This window comes from Cryptomeria japonica, chromosome 1 (genome assembly GCF_030272615.1).
Source record: "Cryptomeria japonica chromosome 1, Sugi_1.0, whole genome shotgun sequence".
NCBI lineage: Eukaryota > Viridiplantae > Streptophyta > Pinopsida > Cupressales > Cupressaceae > Cryptomeria > Cryptomeria japonica.
The window spans coordinates 3,853,599-3,869,416 of NC_081405.1; the positions used below are offsets into that span (position 1 = coordinate 3,853,599).

At 36.7% G+C, this 15,818-nt stretch overlaps 1 protein-coding gene across 1 annotated transcript in view; it reads right to left on the reverse strand.

Annotated features, from left to right (window-relative positions):
* Positions 1-15,818, reverse strand: part of LOC131036642 (uncharacterized) — a 64,853-nt gene that overhangs the window by 11,830 nt on the left and 37,205 nt on the right. The window contains exons 2-3 of the mRNA XM_057968573.2: positions 11,867-11,965; positions 11,286-11,480 (exon numbers count right to left, since the gene is read on the reverse strand). Of these exons, the coding sequence (XP_057824556.2) occupies positions 11,286-11,478 (193 nt within the window). The 5' untranslated portion in view covers positions 11,479-11,480; positions 11,867-11,965. The remainder of the gene's footprint in view (positions 1-11,285; positions 11,481-11,866; positions 11,966-15,818) is intronic.

Below are 15,818 nucleotides of genomic sequence, written 5' to 3' on the forward strand. Positions count from 1 at the left end.
TGCCTCCCAAAGAGGGTGAGAGTTGGAAAAGTCAGGGATCAAGCCCAAAACATGATTTTCGCTCTGGACCCTTCCAAAGGGTCCAGAGCGAAAATCATGTTTTGGGCTTGATCCCTGACTTTTCCAAATCTTTGTAGCCCATTTTTCCTTCCCAATTTTGGCTAAGTGTTGGTTTCTAGGGCATGTTTGGGGGTGAATTGGTATGTTTTTGCCTTGAGATGGAGTTGGTTGATTTTGAAGAGCAAGATTTTGGCCTAAAGGAGAATTTCGCTCCTGACCCTTCCAAAGGGTCCAGAGCGAAATTCATCATAAACCTCATTTGTTGCCTTGAATGGTCTTGAAACCTTGTTCCTTAGGTGGAAAATGATCTAAGTTTGCTTCTTTAAGTGGTTTGAAGTTTGAAAAGTGAGTAATCTAGCCTAGAATGAAATTTTCGCTCCTGACCCTTCCAAAGGGTAAATCCTCTTGAAGCTCATTTCCTCCTAAGTTTGACTAAAATTTTGATTCGCAAGGGTATCTTGAAAGGAAGGATGGACATCTTGTGGCCTTAGGAAATGTTTGGAAGCATTGAAATGTGAAGGATTTTTGGACCAAAAGATGAATTTCGCTCCTGACCCTTCCAAAGGGTCCAGAGCGAAATTCCTAAAAACACCTATTTTCCATAGAAAGGAGGTCAAGTCCTTGGTCTTTTATGGCGTGGATGGAAGTGAGATAGCTTGTCTTTGCCTCTTGAAGTTATTTTGAATTGGAGAAATGAAGAATTTAGCTTAAATCAAGATTTTCGCTCCTGACCCTTCCAAAGGGTCCAGAGCGAAAATCTTCCTAAGATGCATTTCTTTCCTTGTTTGGCTAAAATTTGGTGTCCAAGGCATGATGAGAAGGAGAATGAACATGATCTAGCCTTTGAGAGTGTTTGGTAAAGTTGAAAATGAAGGATTTTAGCCAGGAAAGGAAATTTCGCTCCTGACCCTTCCAAAAGGTCCAGAGAGAAATCCCTTATAAGCCTACCCTTTTGACCTTTCCTGGGCTTAAAACCTTGTTCCTAGGGCGATGAAAGATGAGATTCTACCTTGCAATGAAGTTTCAAGTTGAAAGAATGATGATTTTGGTCAAGAATGAGATTTTTGCTCCTGACCCTTCCAAAGGGTCCAGAGCGAATTTTCTCAAAACCTCTCTTTACTATCAATTTTATTCTAGATCAAGTGTGGGCTAAGGTAAAATCAAGGAGGAGTTGCCCCTGAAAGTGACTTTAAGTTGCTAAAAACCATTTAAGATGAAGGACTTGAGCCTAAAATGTGATTTTCGCTCCTAACCCTTCCAAAGGGTCCAGAGCGAAAATCCTAAAAACCATCTTTTCTTCCAAAATTTGAGCAGAGTCAAACGTGGACAAGGGTGAGAGAAGTCATTTGGATTACCTTAGAGTGGATTTTGGTCACCAAGAATGCAAATTTTGAAGCCAAAATGAGAATTTCGCTCCTGACCCTTCCAAAGGGTCTAGAGTGAAATTCCTAAGATCACCCTTTTTTCCTTGCAAATCAAGTCAAGATTTTGATTTTTATGACCTAGAGAGGAGTGAGGCAAGGTGTTCTAAGTCTTGGAGGTGATTTGAAGTTGAAAGGATAGGGAAATAGCCCTAGAATGAGATTTTCGCTCCTGACCCTTCCAAAGGGTCTAGAGCGAAAATCCCAAAATCTACCTATTCCTTTCAAATTTGTGCTAAACCATGCCTAGACCAAGGTGAAAGATGCCCTTGAGATTGCCCTTGAGTTGATTGTTGTCTCCAGAAATGATGATTTTAGGCCAGAGGAAGAATTTCGCTCCTGACCCTTACAAAAGGTCTAGGGCGAAAATCCTTCAATCACCTATTTTGCCTTGTAAAATCAACTTAAACTTGGGCTGGATGAAAGAAGAGAAGTGTTTCCTTGCCTTGTGAGGTGGATTGAAGTTGAAATGATGAAAAAATGAACTACAAGCAAGAATTTCGCTCCTGACCCTTCCAAAGGGTCCAGAGCGAAAAACCCTAAAACCACCTTTCCCTTCAAAACTTGAGTGAAGTCAGGCCTAGACTAGGGTGAGAAAACTATTTGGGATGCCTTGGAAAGATGTTTGACCTTCAAAAATGTGAATTTTAAGCTAAAATGAGAATTTCGCTCCTGACCCTTCCAAAGGGTCTAGAGCGAAATTCTGGATAGGTCCTATCCCTGGGAAGAACCTTGAGCAAACTTCATTTTGATGTCTTCTTGTTGATGGTTTAAGGTATAAAAAGCTATGTTAGAATAAATATATTATGTGTCCTTAATCATCTTATGGTTTGTCTTGCAGATGAAAGAAGACCAGGCCAGATCAAGGACGACCTCCACAGGACCAGGCCAAGACAAGGACGACCTTCTCCAGTCCAGCATCATCAAGGGCATCTTCCAGTCCAGCATTCCAAGGAAAGGTACATCATCCATCCTACACATCAAAGACAAAGGAGGTTAAAGCAAGGGTTCGTTGAAGAAGCAGACAGTTCCAGAAGAGTTAATTAAAGTTAGCTTCGCAACATCATCAAATTGAACATCAGCCAAGTTCCGAGTGTCAGGCAAGGTGGCGTCCCAGTCATCATTCCTCCAGTTGGATTGATCCACCTCAACGTGTCCAGATTCAATGTACCTGACTCATCAAAGATGACACAAACTTCGATGTACCTACCCCGGTTATCCATTGGTCGAATATTCCAGAGAAGACATGTGTCCAAATAATGCAATTATTTCATTGGCCAAAATTGAGTTTTGTTGTAACAAACCCTAAGTAGGGTTTTCATTGTAAAATCTAGGCCATTGATCTCAAATTGATCTGGGCCATTGAATTGTATTGTGAGCGCTATATAAGCCCTGGCTCCTCATTTGTAAAGGCTAATAATAGTTAGTCAGGAGTTAGAAGGTGAATAGTTAGAAATAGTGAATAAGTCAATTAATAGTATAGCCTTTAGAGTAGAATAGAAAGAGAAGGCAAAGATTGTTGCCAAGATGTTGTTGTAAAAGGCTTGTAAAACTTCATTGAAGAAATGGTGAAATCTATGGGTCGATTCAACAATTTGCATGGTCTCTATACTTCTCAGATTTGATTTCATGTTATTAGATGAGTGGAAGAAATGTGTTTGATTGATGGTGAAATTTGTATATCCATACTACTAGCAGTTTGTTGATTGTAGACTTGCCTTGTGTAGTCAACTGGAATCATTCAGCTTAAGCTTAACTTCAATTGTCGTTTCTTCACTGATATGCATCAGCCTGATGGTGTCTATGCCTGTAGCGATGATCTGAACATCATAAAGCTTTCCTTCGAAGATCGCACTAATCTTGTGGAGATGGTCCTAGGATGTCAAAACAAGACTTAGTTAGAATTTCATCAAAGATCAATCATTGCTCCTACATTCTTAGTGTCAGAATTAGATCCTTCCCTCGCCCTCATCCTTTTTTCCATTTTTTTTCAAAAAAAATCTAGGCTAGTGAAATCCTGTGTTCCAACAATATTCAAAGCAAATCAGACGTTTAGTCATCAAGTGTAAGTCCCCTTGTGATTCCAGCAAAATCACATCATACCACAAAGAGCTTATCCACGAGTAGAGAACCTACATACAAGAACCTTAGAGTTGCCTCGACTAATCCTTCCGCGAGATCTTCAGCAGTTGGGATACTTTGCTCAAGAGAGGATATGGTACCTTTAGGTATTTTATTCTGTGTTTGCATGTGCATGAAAAACACATCAACAATACTGATGGACATCCCTAAATAAACCTTAGTGGATGGTGGAGTGATGGAAGTTCGCCAAACATGTGATTTTTATAGATGGTATTGCATACTCAAGATGAGGAAGGATATGTTCGAGGAAATCAATAGAGATTGTGCACGAGTTGAGGAAATGATCAAGGTTATACATGATAGAGTCCTCATCACAACTGAAGTGATACTTGGAGGAGTGAAAGAAGGTGAAGATGTGACTATTGATAAGCTGATGGAAAGAGTGAGATGCGTCTTCTTCAAGCCTACGGAAACAATTTCGAAGGAGCATCTAGATGGCATTCAATCACTCATGACACTTGTGAGCAACATTCAAGACTTAGGACCTGTTGCGACCTAATCACACATCACCCCATTCCAAATGGGGACCCCCTACTTTTTAGGTCCTCTTGGTCTTTTGGTTTTGGTTCTTTGGGTCTTTTCACAACAATCCCTTCAGTCTCCCCAGTTTGCAAGTGTTTTTGATGAATTTTGATCAAGTCTACAAGTCGTTTGAGTGAATTTGGCTAAGTCTAGAACCTGATTTGCCTATTTTAGGGTTTTCCCCTTTGGACTTAGATTTGCGGTCTTTTCCTTAGGGTTTTGGAAAATCTGAATGTTGCAACTGTTAGCGCAGTCTACAAACACATTTTTCCATGCTTTATAGAGCTTCTCTATCCATCCTTTATGGATGTTTATTGCACGCTTTATTCCCGAGATTTAAAATCAGTAGTTGGTTGTTTTATTGTAAGCTAACCAAGGTAGACAGTTTTATTATTGTTTTTTTCCTTTGTTTTATGCTTTCACAAAGGATTTTGTTTTTTCCTCTATTTTATGCTTTCACAGAGACTCTAATATTTTGTAGTTCATTTGTAAATCAATCAATTAATGAATAATTTTTCATTCTTATTGCTTTCAGTTTACTCTTTTGTTTTACTACAAGTTGTGTTCTTATTTTCCAGCTAGATCCTCTTGTGCAGGGTTAGATAAAATTTTACAGCAATGAAGTCAAGCCCTTCAAGGAACCTACCAATGAAATTTGAGAAAATTTTGAGCACTTACTATTTTTAGTAAGTTTCTATTTGTAGTAAGTTTCACTGCGTCCCAAATTGTCTTTATTTTGCCAAAAATCAAACTTGCTATTTTTAGCAGTTTCTATTTTGTGTCACCCTGTCCCGAGATATGATGTCTTGAAGTACTTACTATTTTCAGTAAGTCTATTTTTTTGGCAGGTCCATCTCAAGTAGTGGTCACGACACTGAAGGCAAAGCATTCCCGAAAATCTTTGTCTAAACCCAGGAAGTTGAAAAAGCAGACAAGTGGTCAAAAAAACGGCTAAGCGTGGAGTTCTTTCCTGAAGTGGAAAAAGCATGAAAAATCTTCCAAGGCAAATAAATTCACTTCAATCCAAAAGTGGCATCTAAATCTGGAAAGGTGATGTTGATATGTGGCGACTAATCATGCTAGTCTTGTACACTCGTTATGTATCCTTGCCATTTTTGTTAAAAAAAAACCTTTGAAAAAACCCTAAAAATAACCAACTTTGAGTGTTGCCCTAAAAAATTGCTTGTTATAAGCGGCTAGAATGTAAAAGGGCATTGTAATGGTGATGAACTGATTTACTGGATAATAAGAAAAGATTGGATGGCTATGCTTTGTGGATGTAGCCCATCTTGGGTGAACCACGTTAAATCTCTGTGTTATGCATTTTTCTTCATCTTTTGTGTTTGTATTTGCATATAATTGTTAATTTGTATTTGCTCTGAATTTGCCTAAACCCTAACAAGTGAAAAAATGGCTAAGTCAAGGAGGAAAAAAAATCCTTTACCATGGCAAAAATGCACTTCAAATGAGTGGGCGCCAAACCCAAGGCATGGAGGAAAAGCAAGAAATACTCAAATTCCTCCACATCATGAAAACAACATGCAAGTCTTGGTGAGAGCGCCAAATTGGGGTCGTGGAGGAATTTTCTTGCAAAGAACAAATTCCTGCACATGGTGGTTTTGGCACCCAAGACTAAGATGGGGCGCTAAATATGGGCCTCAGGGAGGAATTTTCTTCCTTAAGCAAAATTTTTGCATCACATGAAAATGCCGCCCAAGACAAGGGTCAGGGCACTAAAGGGTGAAGGAGGAATTTTCCTCCAAAGTGGAAAATCCTCAACAGCATGTGATTGCCGCCCAAGGCTAGAGGGTGACTGCTAGATTAAAGTGTAGGAGGAATTCTCCTCCAAATCCAATATTCCTCCACATAATGAAATTTCCACCCAAGCATGAATGTGGGCGCCAAACAAAGGTAAGGAAGGATTTTTCCTTCCAAGGTAACATTCCTGCACACCATGAAAATTCCACCCAAGTATGGATTAGGGCGCCAGATGGAGGTAAGGAAGGAATTTCCTTCCAAGTGTGAATTCCTACACAGGATGGTTTTGGCACCCAAACTAGATGGAGAATGCTAGAATGAGGTAAGAGAGGAATTTTCCTCCAAGGCAAAATCCTCCATAGCATGAGATTGGTACCCAAGGATGAAATTGAGAATGGAAATCCAGGCAAGGGAGATATAATTCAAGAAGTCAAAATTCCACCAAAGATGAAGAAATTCCAAAGCACAAAAAAAAATTGGCCAAGAGAAAATTTTCTCTCTCCTCAATTCCAAGGCTCAAAAATAAAGAAATCCAAAAAAATAGGAGAGGTGATGAATTGATCAGAAATCTTCTTCAGAACAAGAACTCAAAAACACGAAAAAAATTCTTTCAAAATAAAAAATTCTCTCTCCAAAAATTCAGATGAACAAGATTTCTTTCCAAGTGGACAAAATCGACAAAATTCCTTCAGGAAAAGAAAATCTTTCAAAATATCTTTTATAAATCCAGGATGGAAAGATTTTCACAATCAATGAGTTGGCGACATGCAAAGGGAATATCTCGTGTTTATGACACATAACTTAAGAAATTATGGAAATTTCCATCTTCAAACTCAATTTTGATTGCGGGAACATGACACATTTTAAATGCAGCTGCCAATTTTAACCTTCGGCCAACTTAGGAATTTGGTAAAGAACACAACAATTTGATGAGCACACAATTATACTAGGAGGGGGGAGGGGGTGAATCAATATAACAACAAATTTTATCACTTTAAACTTTATCGATCATAATAGCATCATTTACTTAATTTCAACAATCATGCACATGAGAAGAACACAATAACACAATATTTGCGTGGAAACCCTTATGGGAGAAAACCATATCAAATTACTTGCTTATATAATGATCTTACAAATTTCATAGACTTAATCTACTAGAAGCACCAAGCCCTCATTCAATTTGTGAGAGCTTTCCCACTAGAGGCATCAACCCCTCATTCAATTCATGAGCACTTTCCCATTAGAGGCACTAACCCCTCATTCAAATTTCCACCTTATCAATGTTGCTTCTACAATGGATGATGGATAACCTTTTTCTTCACAACTTTTGCTATAAATATCTTCTTCAAACTGCTATAATCTCCTCTTTAAATCTGCTATAACCTGATCATACATCTGCCATAAAGTGATCACAAACTCTTCACATAAATCTGCTATAAAACTCCTTATATCCTTCTCATCAACTCTGCAATTTATCTTCTTATATTCTCTTTATCAAATCTGCTATCTATTTTCTCGTTAATGCCCTTGGTGTATGTATGTACTTGTTTGTCTTTGAAACACACAACACAAATCAGTCACTAGAATCTCCAATCTCTTTTCAAGGAATGTGACCCTTATTGAGAGATACAATGTTTCTCAAGAGTTATGCCTTCCTCTAGGGAGGCGATCTTTACTAACAAATCTGCCTTTAATCATAATGTGGCAACTAGAGAGAGAGTCGACCCACTACATAATAACAATTGTTTGTTAAAAACACAGCAATAAAATCGCACCTTTCCATATAAGATGAAGTCGCACCCTTTGGTTTGCCACAAGCTAATCGCAGCCTATGATAATTAATCTTACTCGCTACCACATATTAATGTTTTATTAACATAAACTTATTAGCTTAGTCAGCCATCATATTAAACTGGTTGTCAACTTAATATCATCTTAAGCATGTTTCTAAATTGTATCTCTTATTTATTAAATAATGTTCTTGTATATGAAGTTGGCCATTAAGTTATGAGATCACCATTCTTAGAATTTTGACCAGTCTTTGTCTTTATTTAAATTGATCTCTATGCCCTTCCTTCCTCTTGGCAGTAACTTTGCTCCTCCTCCGACACTATCAGATCTCTTCAGCATTCTACTATCAAACTACTTGATCTTCTATCCTAGGCAGCAATTATATGTCGATTATAATGTCTTTGAATATTCTTTTGGTGGCTCAATTCTTATATGCATACTATTAATCAGCCTTTACAAATTGCATCTATTAATTGGGTGATTATGTCTTTCAGACTGAGAGCCTTCACAAATTGCATCTGTTACTTGGGTGATTACATCCTTCAGACTGAGAGTGGTGGTATCTTACATCCTTTGGCAGCCAGCATGATAATTATATAATTATATTTGTTCCTTGACAAATCGACCAACACAATAATTCTATTTGTTCTTTGATTTGCTGCATCTCAGTAATTTCTATAGTTGTGATCAAATCTTAAACGCACAAAGACATCGTTATTTATCTGCTTCCTTATCTTGATTGATTTCTTTAAAGTATCTCCATCTGATGGTAAGTAGATTTATTCCACGATTTAGTGCCCTTTGGCCTTAATAAGATGTACCTCATTTTACTTTGACATTGATGACACTTAATCTGATAATCTTGTCCATACTTGTTTGACAAGAATAAATCGTCTATACCCTTGACATCAATGACAACATTTCCAACACAATTCCCTCATGTCCCATAATTCAGCTCAAGTATTTGAGGCTTCTAGAGTGAATGTGACCATTCTACAGCAAGGAACAAGGTCTGTAGACAAAGGTGAGAAACCATAAAAAGTTTGAAATTTGTAAAAACATAAGTCACCAGTGCTCAAGAGGGGCAGCAAAGTCACACTACACTATTGTGACACCCTTGATACCACTACAATGCCCAATTTGCCAATAAGTCATTCAACGGAGTCCAAATTCAGAGTTAAGCATCTTCCAAATATACCAAGCCTGTGTCGAGTCCCATATCCAATGAATATTGAATGCACACACTCCCTTTTTGTTTTTATTTTTCAATAAGCATTTCAATTTTGATGTTTTGATTTCCCAATTGATAGTTCTTAGTCTTACTATGTATAAGTCAATCCATAAGTTTCAATGCCTTGTTTATATTATGAATCTGATCTATCTTAATAGTTAGTACAAAGAAAAGTAGTATCTCCTAAGCTTGTTAATACTTAGGGTTTCATAAATCATTCTATCAATTACTAAAAAGTGACTATCTATGCAAGAATGTAAAGGATGCCCTAGTATCCCCTTGGGGTACATTCCTAGGAAACATTCCCCATGGTGAGGAGGCATCCCTGGGACATCCCCAAAATCCACAAAAAAAGGGGGGATGGACAAGAACGTTCTTCCCTTGTAACCCCATTCCCAAAATTTCCCAAGAAGGATAGAAAACCCAGCATAACACTGCAAAGTAAATATGCCAAATCTATTTTAGAAATATTCTATATGTGCAAATGTATTCCATCATCTACACCTATGGAAGAAGGGAATAGATTCTCAACTAACATGATTCAGTGACTCAGTGTATCATCAACTATTGGATAGTTTGACTTATCATACTACAACTAGGCTAGACTTATGTTTTGTAATAACCTCTCACATCCAAATTTATGGCGAAGCCTCAAGAAGAACATTAGCAAGCTGCAAAATATGTTCTTCAATATGTCAAAGGATTTGGCATTCTTTGTCAGCAATTTACCAAGTTCATACATTCTCGGTACATTGATTCTGACTGGGTTGGATCAGTTGACACTCAATCTACCACTATATATACTGTGTTTCAAAAGTAATTTCATGGCAAAGCAAGTTATAGTACTAGATGTAAAGCAATTTGGTTATGACAAATCTTGGTTAGACTTCAACTTGCTCAAACTACATTGACTTCACTCTTCTATTAGACTAAAGAATTTCTCGAAATGGTTTAGTATTAAATCTATCATAGCAGAACCAAACATATTAATTTTCAGCACCATCACATAAGCTAGTTGATCAATAGTGAAGATATTTGTCTTTATTGTTCTCCTACATAGGAGCAGGCTAAAGACAATGGCTAAACATCCTAGTAGAGATAAATTTTTCAAATTTAGAGATTAGCTCGGACTTGTATCTAGTTTAGTCATTAAGGGGGTTGGTAGATAAATTATAGACATATTAATTAGCATTGATTTCACATTAGTGATTTTAACTAAATTAGGAGCGGTGATTAAATTTTGTTGAGATTTCATTTTATTTGCTTGTGTAGGTTTCTTTGGTAATGACAAACTTGGCTGCCTTCTGTGGACCTAATTGATAGGAACAATTACAAGGAACCTATATCGCTGATTTGAACCTTTGTCACATTCAAGCTCTTTCTTATTCTCTAATTCTGTTGTACATCAGCCACTCAGCGGTTCTGCAATGCATAAGATAGATATTAAACCATACTGAGTATAAAATGATCGTTATCATGTAAATTGCATAATTAAATTGTGCAGAACATATATATTATGCACTTATGCAGAAAAATAGGGAGATGTGCTAAAGTATGCAACTTTTTTGCTTTATTGTTTTCTATAATAACCTGAGATTGGAACTTTATGGCAGGATGACATCCCTTTCCAGATCTAGAATGAATGAATTTGCCATTTGTGGTCCATATAAGACATAGAAGAGATAGACTATAAAAAGGCACCTAACCCATATCTTTTACAGTTTACAGCTTCCTTTCCAGTCACAAGTTTTGTGATTAAATCTTGGACCTTTAGAGACTTGAATACTTGTCACTGCCCTTTATTAATTTTCCCTCATTGAATGATCAATATGTATCTAAAAAAACTGATTTTGATTCTCTTTCAATGCCAATTGATGATGTGTATTTGGAATGATCTTTGTGATTGTTATTTACATCTCCATTCTTTATCATTCACTGTATTCACAGCCCTTTATGAATTTTCCCTCATTGAATGATCAATATGTATCTTTAAAAAACTGATTTTTATTCTCTTTCAATGCCAATTGATGATGTGTTTGGAATGATCTTTGTGATTATTATTTACATCTCCATTCTTTATCATTCACTGTATCAACTCCATTTTAAGGGTGGGTATGGGCCTGTGTTGGGGCACGAACATAAGGTAGGGTGCCTTTTTATACACCTTTGGGGTCTTCTCACTAATATGTTGGTCCTCTACCCATCCACAATATCTTAGTTTGAAAATCAATTGAGACATCTGCAGCCTAAATACTTACTATATTTATAGCTGTATCATCATGCAGCAACACTCGAACAAAGGGTTATATTTAATAGAGAAAATAGAAGCATGTCAAGCATTAAGTTGAAGAGACAACCTTTTGATTGAACTGAGATTGAATGAATTGCAGCCACTCTAGATCGATGTGAAATTTTGTCAATTCTTCTTGTCCTGCTAGAACAGCCATTCCTCTTTCTTGTATGTAACCCCCCACATAAGGACGCAAGATCATACGTATAACCTAAGGCAGAAGCTTGTATAGAGAGGCATAATTGGCAAAATATTCCCATAACTGCAAATTTTAAAAACAGAATTAGAAAATACAGTAGGTTCTAGCTAGAGAAGACAATATGAGAATGCATTTCAAGATAAATAACTAATATATGAGATTGAAAACGAGTTTCACTTCAACCTCAACAAATATTAGAGAAATAAAGTTCCTAATATACATTCATACAATATTTATATTTAAAAGCAGAGTTCCAAAAAAATCTTTCTAGTCTATAGATAGCATCAAAATACAGGTCAAATCAACACATAACAAATTTGCAAAAAACTTATGCTACGTGAGAAGGAGAAACATTTTCTTTAAATTGAATTGGCAAGGATGATGCAGCGTAACAGTGACTAATAAAGTTGTCTCTGAATTTTAGAAACAGGATGCACATTAAAAGTTACCTCCCAGGGCATTTCCAAGACAGGGAAAGCAAGGGCCAGCAGAATGGATTTCTGGTACAGCAGTGGATGGGAGATCTTTTCTGAGGGGATGGCAAGGGACTGTAAGTAAAAAAGGGGGGAAAATTTTCAAATATTAAGAAATCTTAAATATTCATTCATAAAGCACTCACCATATTACATAACATTAGAGCTGAATTGAGAACTCACATGAGAGTCAACACACTTATTAACAAAAAATTTATTGCTTTTCATTGTCAATGTGCATGTATATTATATTAAAACTATAACAAAATGCCCAAAGGATACAAGTTATTACAAAATGAAAAAACAGAGATAATCTGTTGCTGCACCTAACTTTCATTTTCTAACACTACATCAAAATCAGAGTCTTGAGTATGAATCATTCCCAATATGAGAGACTACCTCATCCAATCTGACAAAATTAAGAGATGTAGAAAACCCAGCTGAGAGCAGTACAACCCGAGGATATACTTCGACACGTTAAAACCTAGTTCCATTTACAGTGTTGGTCTATTTTTAAGGGTGACATTGGCTGGTAGCCACAATTTAATACACAATTCAATGGTTAATTTACATGGAACACTAACTGAACATGCTTCAAGCGCATGCATAGTCCTAATATTTGAAATTGTATCCTCATATACATAGCCATCAAATGAACTGGCTTGAAATCAGAGAAGTATAGTCAACTAAAGGTATCTGTGTATCTATGAAGGATCAAGTATTGAATTGAATCTTGGAAAAGACCTCACTTACATACAGGCAGCATTTGCATAGTAATGCACAATTAGATTATGGACAGTCATAGGAACACGTGTATGATACCTTCTCATCAAGATCATTCATAGGTCAAAAAAGCATATCAGCCCCTTCATTAGAGGACAGTTGTTAGATTTTCAAGGCAGAATTTTGTTCAAGAATCTAGTAATCAGCAGCCACCCTTTTAGTCTTTTTTTTTCTGTTTTTCAATTTCCCCTACTCATTTTCTCCCATTTCCAAAAAATCCTCTTGAATTTTCCAGATTGGGGATGGCCCCAAGGATGGGAACGACAAGAATTGCCTATAGGATGCATCCCCATGTGACATAGGTTAAAAAATGCACTATGTTTCTATTCATAGTTTTCATTAGTAACTTGCCACTCGGCAAAGCTGATTTTTCATGAGTTAGTAGTGCAAACTCGCCACAAGTATTTGGTGAGCCCACCACATGAACTTGTTGAGCCATAGTTACAAGACTCGGAATCAGCATGGACTCGGTGAGGGTGACTCGAGTCAAGACTCAAGACTCGGGAAAAGAACTTGGTGCAAACTTGGCAAAGACTCGGCAAGTAAAAAACCCAAGAAATTTAGAGATTTTTAAAAATTTAAACTTGTTTCATGCACCCTTTATTAAATAAACCTTAAAGACACAATAGCATCATCAAATAGAAGTTAATTTGACCACATCCACAAGCATACATCGATCACGAGTATAAACACAAATTGTTGTTGAAGGAAATATAACACTTGGACATATAAATATTGTCAAATGTATACAAAACTCATGGAATATGAAATCCATGACATCAAATGTTCCAAACAAATATCAAAACAATAACTAGAAGTTTATGGCTCAAAGGAGCCTGCATCCCTCCTATGAAGGTGCATCTAAGGTAGGTCCTAGATGATGTAGCAGCCATTATATTTTTTAACTGAGTATGCAGAGATTTGCAACAAGGGATATCTATTATGTAGATTTTTATGATCATGATTCATCATTGGCCTATTACTTGCTTAGACTTATAGTTTGATGGGATTTGGGAGCAACACCAAAATGAGGTTGAGGATAGCACCCCTCACGAGGCTTTGAGGGTGAGAGAGAGAGAGGTAGAGAGATAGGCCCGGATCTTGGGGGAGAGAGGAGAAAGTGAGATAAAGAGAGGTTGAGAAAGGGGATAGAGGAAGAACGATAGGGAGAGAGATAGGTCTAGAGTTCATGGCAGATAAAGTGAGTGAGATAGAGAGAGCGAGAGAATGTTTATAGGAGCTTGTTGATTACTGAAATTTGACTGTCTGAAAAATTTATAAGATCTTCTAAAACCTAGAATTTGCATCATAACTCCTAGAGATCTAAAACCACTCTCAAACATCCTGCCAATATATACATGAAATATAACTTGAAGTATGACTTATACTTAAATGTTATATTTCATGTATATATTCTAATGAAGAGAATGAGACTGACATGACGACAAAAATGGGGAGCTAAATCATGTTATATTTCATGTATATTCTGGGGGTGTTTCATAAACCAAAAAAACATTTAAATTTCGAGATTTAAAAAAAATTAGTCTAGCTGAGTCCAAGACACGAGACTTGCTCGGACTCAACAAGACTAGCCCGGACTCAGCTGAGTCCAAGTCCAGGCGAGTCCAAGCAAGTCTCGTTACTCTGTGTTAAACACAAAATGATTGCCTAATGTGGAAGAATGCTGAAAAAACATGGGAAAAACACTAAAAAATCCCATCTTTTTGGTCTCTTAAGCAACTTTACCCATGCCATTTCGTCACACAGCATTTGCAAGTTTGTTTGAATAAATTTTAATAAATTTGAACAAGTTTGAAACAGATTTGAGAAGCAAACCTTTGCAATTTTGGGATTCCAAATCAGAACTATTCTTTTTTCCAAGCATTGCAAGAACGTAATTTCTTTCCAAAATATTAGACTTGGGTATAAAAGCATTAAAATCAATATTCATCAATTTTAATGCTAATTTATGTTATTGTTTATGAATAAGAATGTTGATATTTTTCTAGTTAGGGTTTAGGGTATAAAAAATAGTTATTTTACTCAACTTTTATAATGCTGCTGTTATTCATTTCTGTTTGAAATGCATTTTAGTTTTAATTCATTTTATGTTTTGGGTTCAAATTACTATATTTTAATTTTTTATGCTGTTTTTACCAATATAAACATTTTGCATTAAAATTTATCTTTCTAATTTTATGAATGTCAAGTTAGCATACAATGGCATCAACATCATGAACTAAAAGGCAAGCCGTTGTTGAAGGTCATAGCAACAAAAAACCACTTGGAAACATGGCACATAAGGACCAAACGCAAGGATTGTTATTTGCAACTACTATGAGAAGAGGGTTTTGTTGTGTTGTAAACACACACGCCCCATTGCGAATGGGGACCCCCTCTTTTTGCTGGTTAGCCTAGTGTTTTGTTTGTTTAGTTTAGGTTTGGCAATGATTTTGAGGTCTCTAACCCTAGAGATAAGAAAAGGATTTCATTTGTCAAGTCTAGGAGTGAGTCCAGAAATGAAATTGCATAATCAAGTTTGAAGGTGAAAATTGCAAGAAATGGGTGAAGTGCTGGTCAAAGTGGTGAGATGAGGAAGAAAATAAGGCTTGTTTTAATTTTAATATTATAATCTTCCTTTTAATATGGTGAAGAGCCCACACTAGAAGTATTTGATCACAACATTGACAATTGCAAGGGAAGCATACAAGGTAGCTCTCCTCACATGACTTAACTAGTAGATGCTCCAAAATGTTGCTATAGATACAAAATCAATTTAGGAAAACCAAAGGAAGTAGTGTTGTTATCGGGAAAAAGTGTATAGTTAGTAATGTTAATTATAATAGTTAGTTAGCCGACGGGTAGGTAGTTGGAGTCGCGACGGTTGTGTCGCACCCCTTTGGCAGTCATATATTGTATCACCTCCGGGTATTGGAGGACATGTAATGGTGATGACGGATATAGTATGAACATCCTTTGACATTAATGGAAAGCTTATTCTGGTACTTCTTTTGTATTTGCATTGTACATTGCTGTTCGATTTCTGTATTCTTCCTGTTTACCCAGTGAGGTAAACATTTGGCGCCGTTGCCTAGACGAACTCGGAACAGAAGACACGGATGGCGCACAGACCCAATGGGCCTAC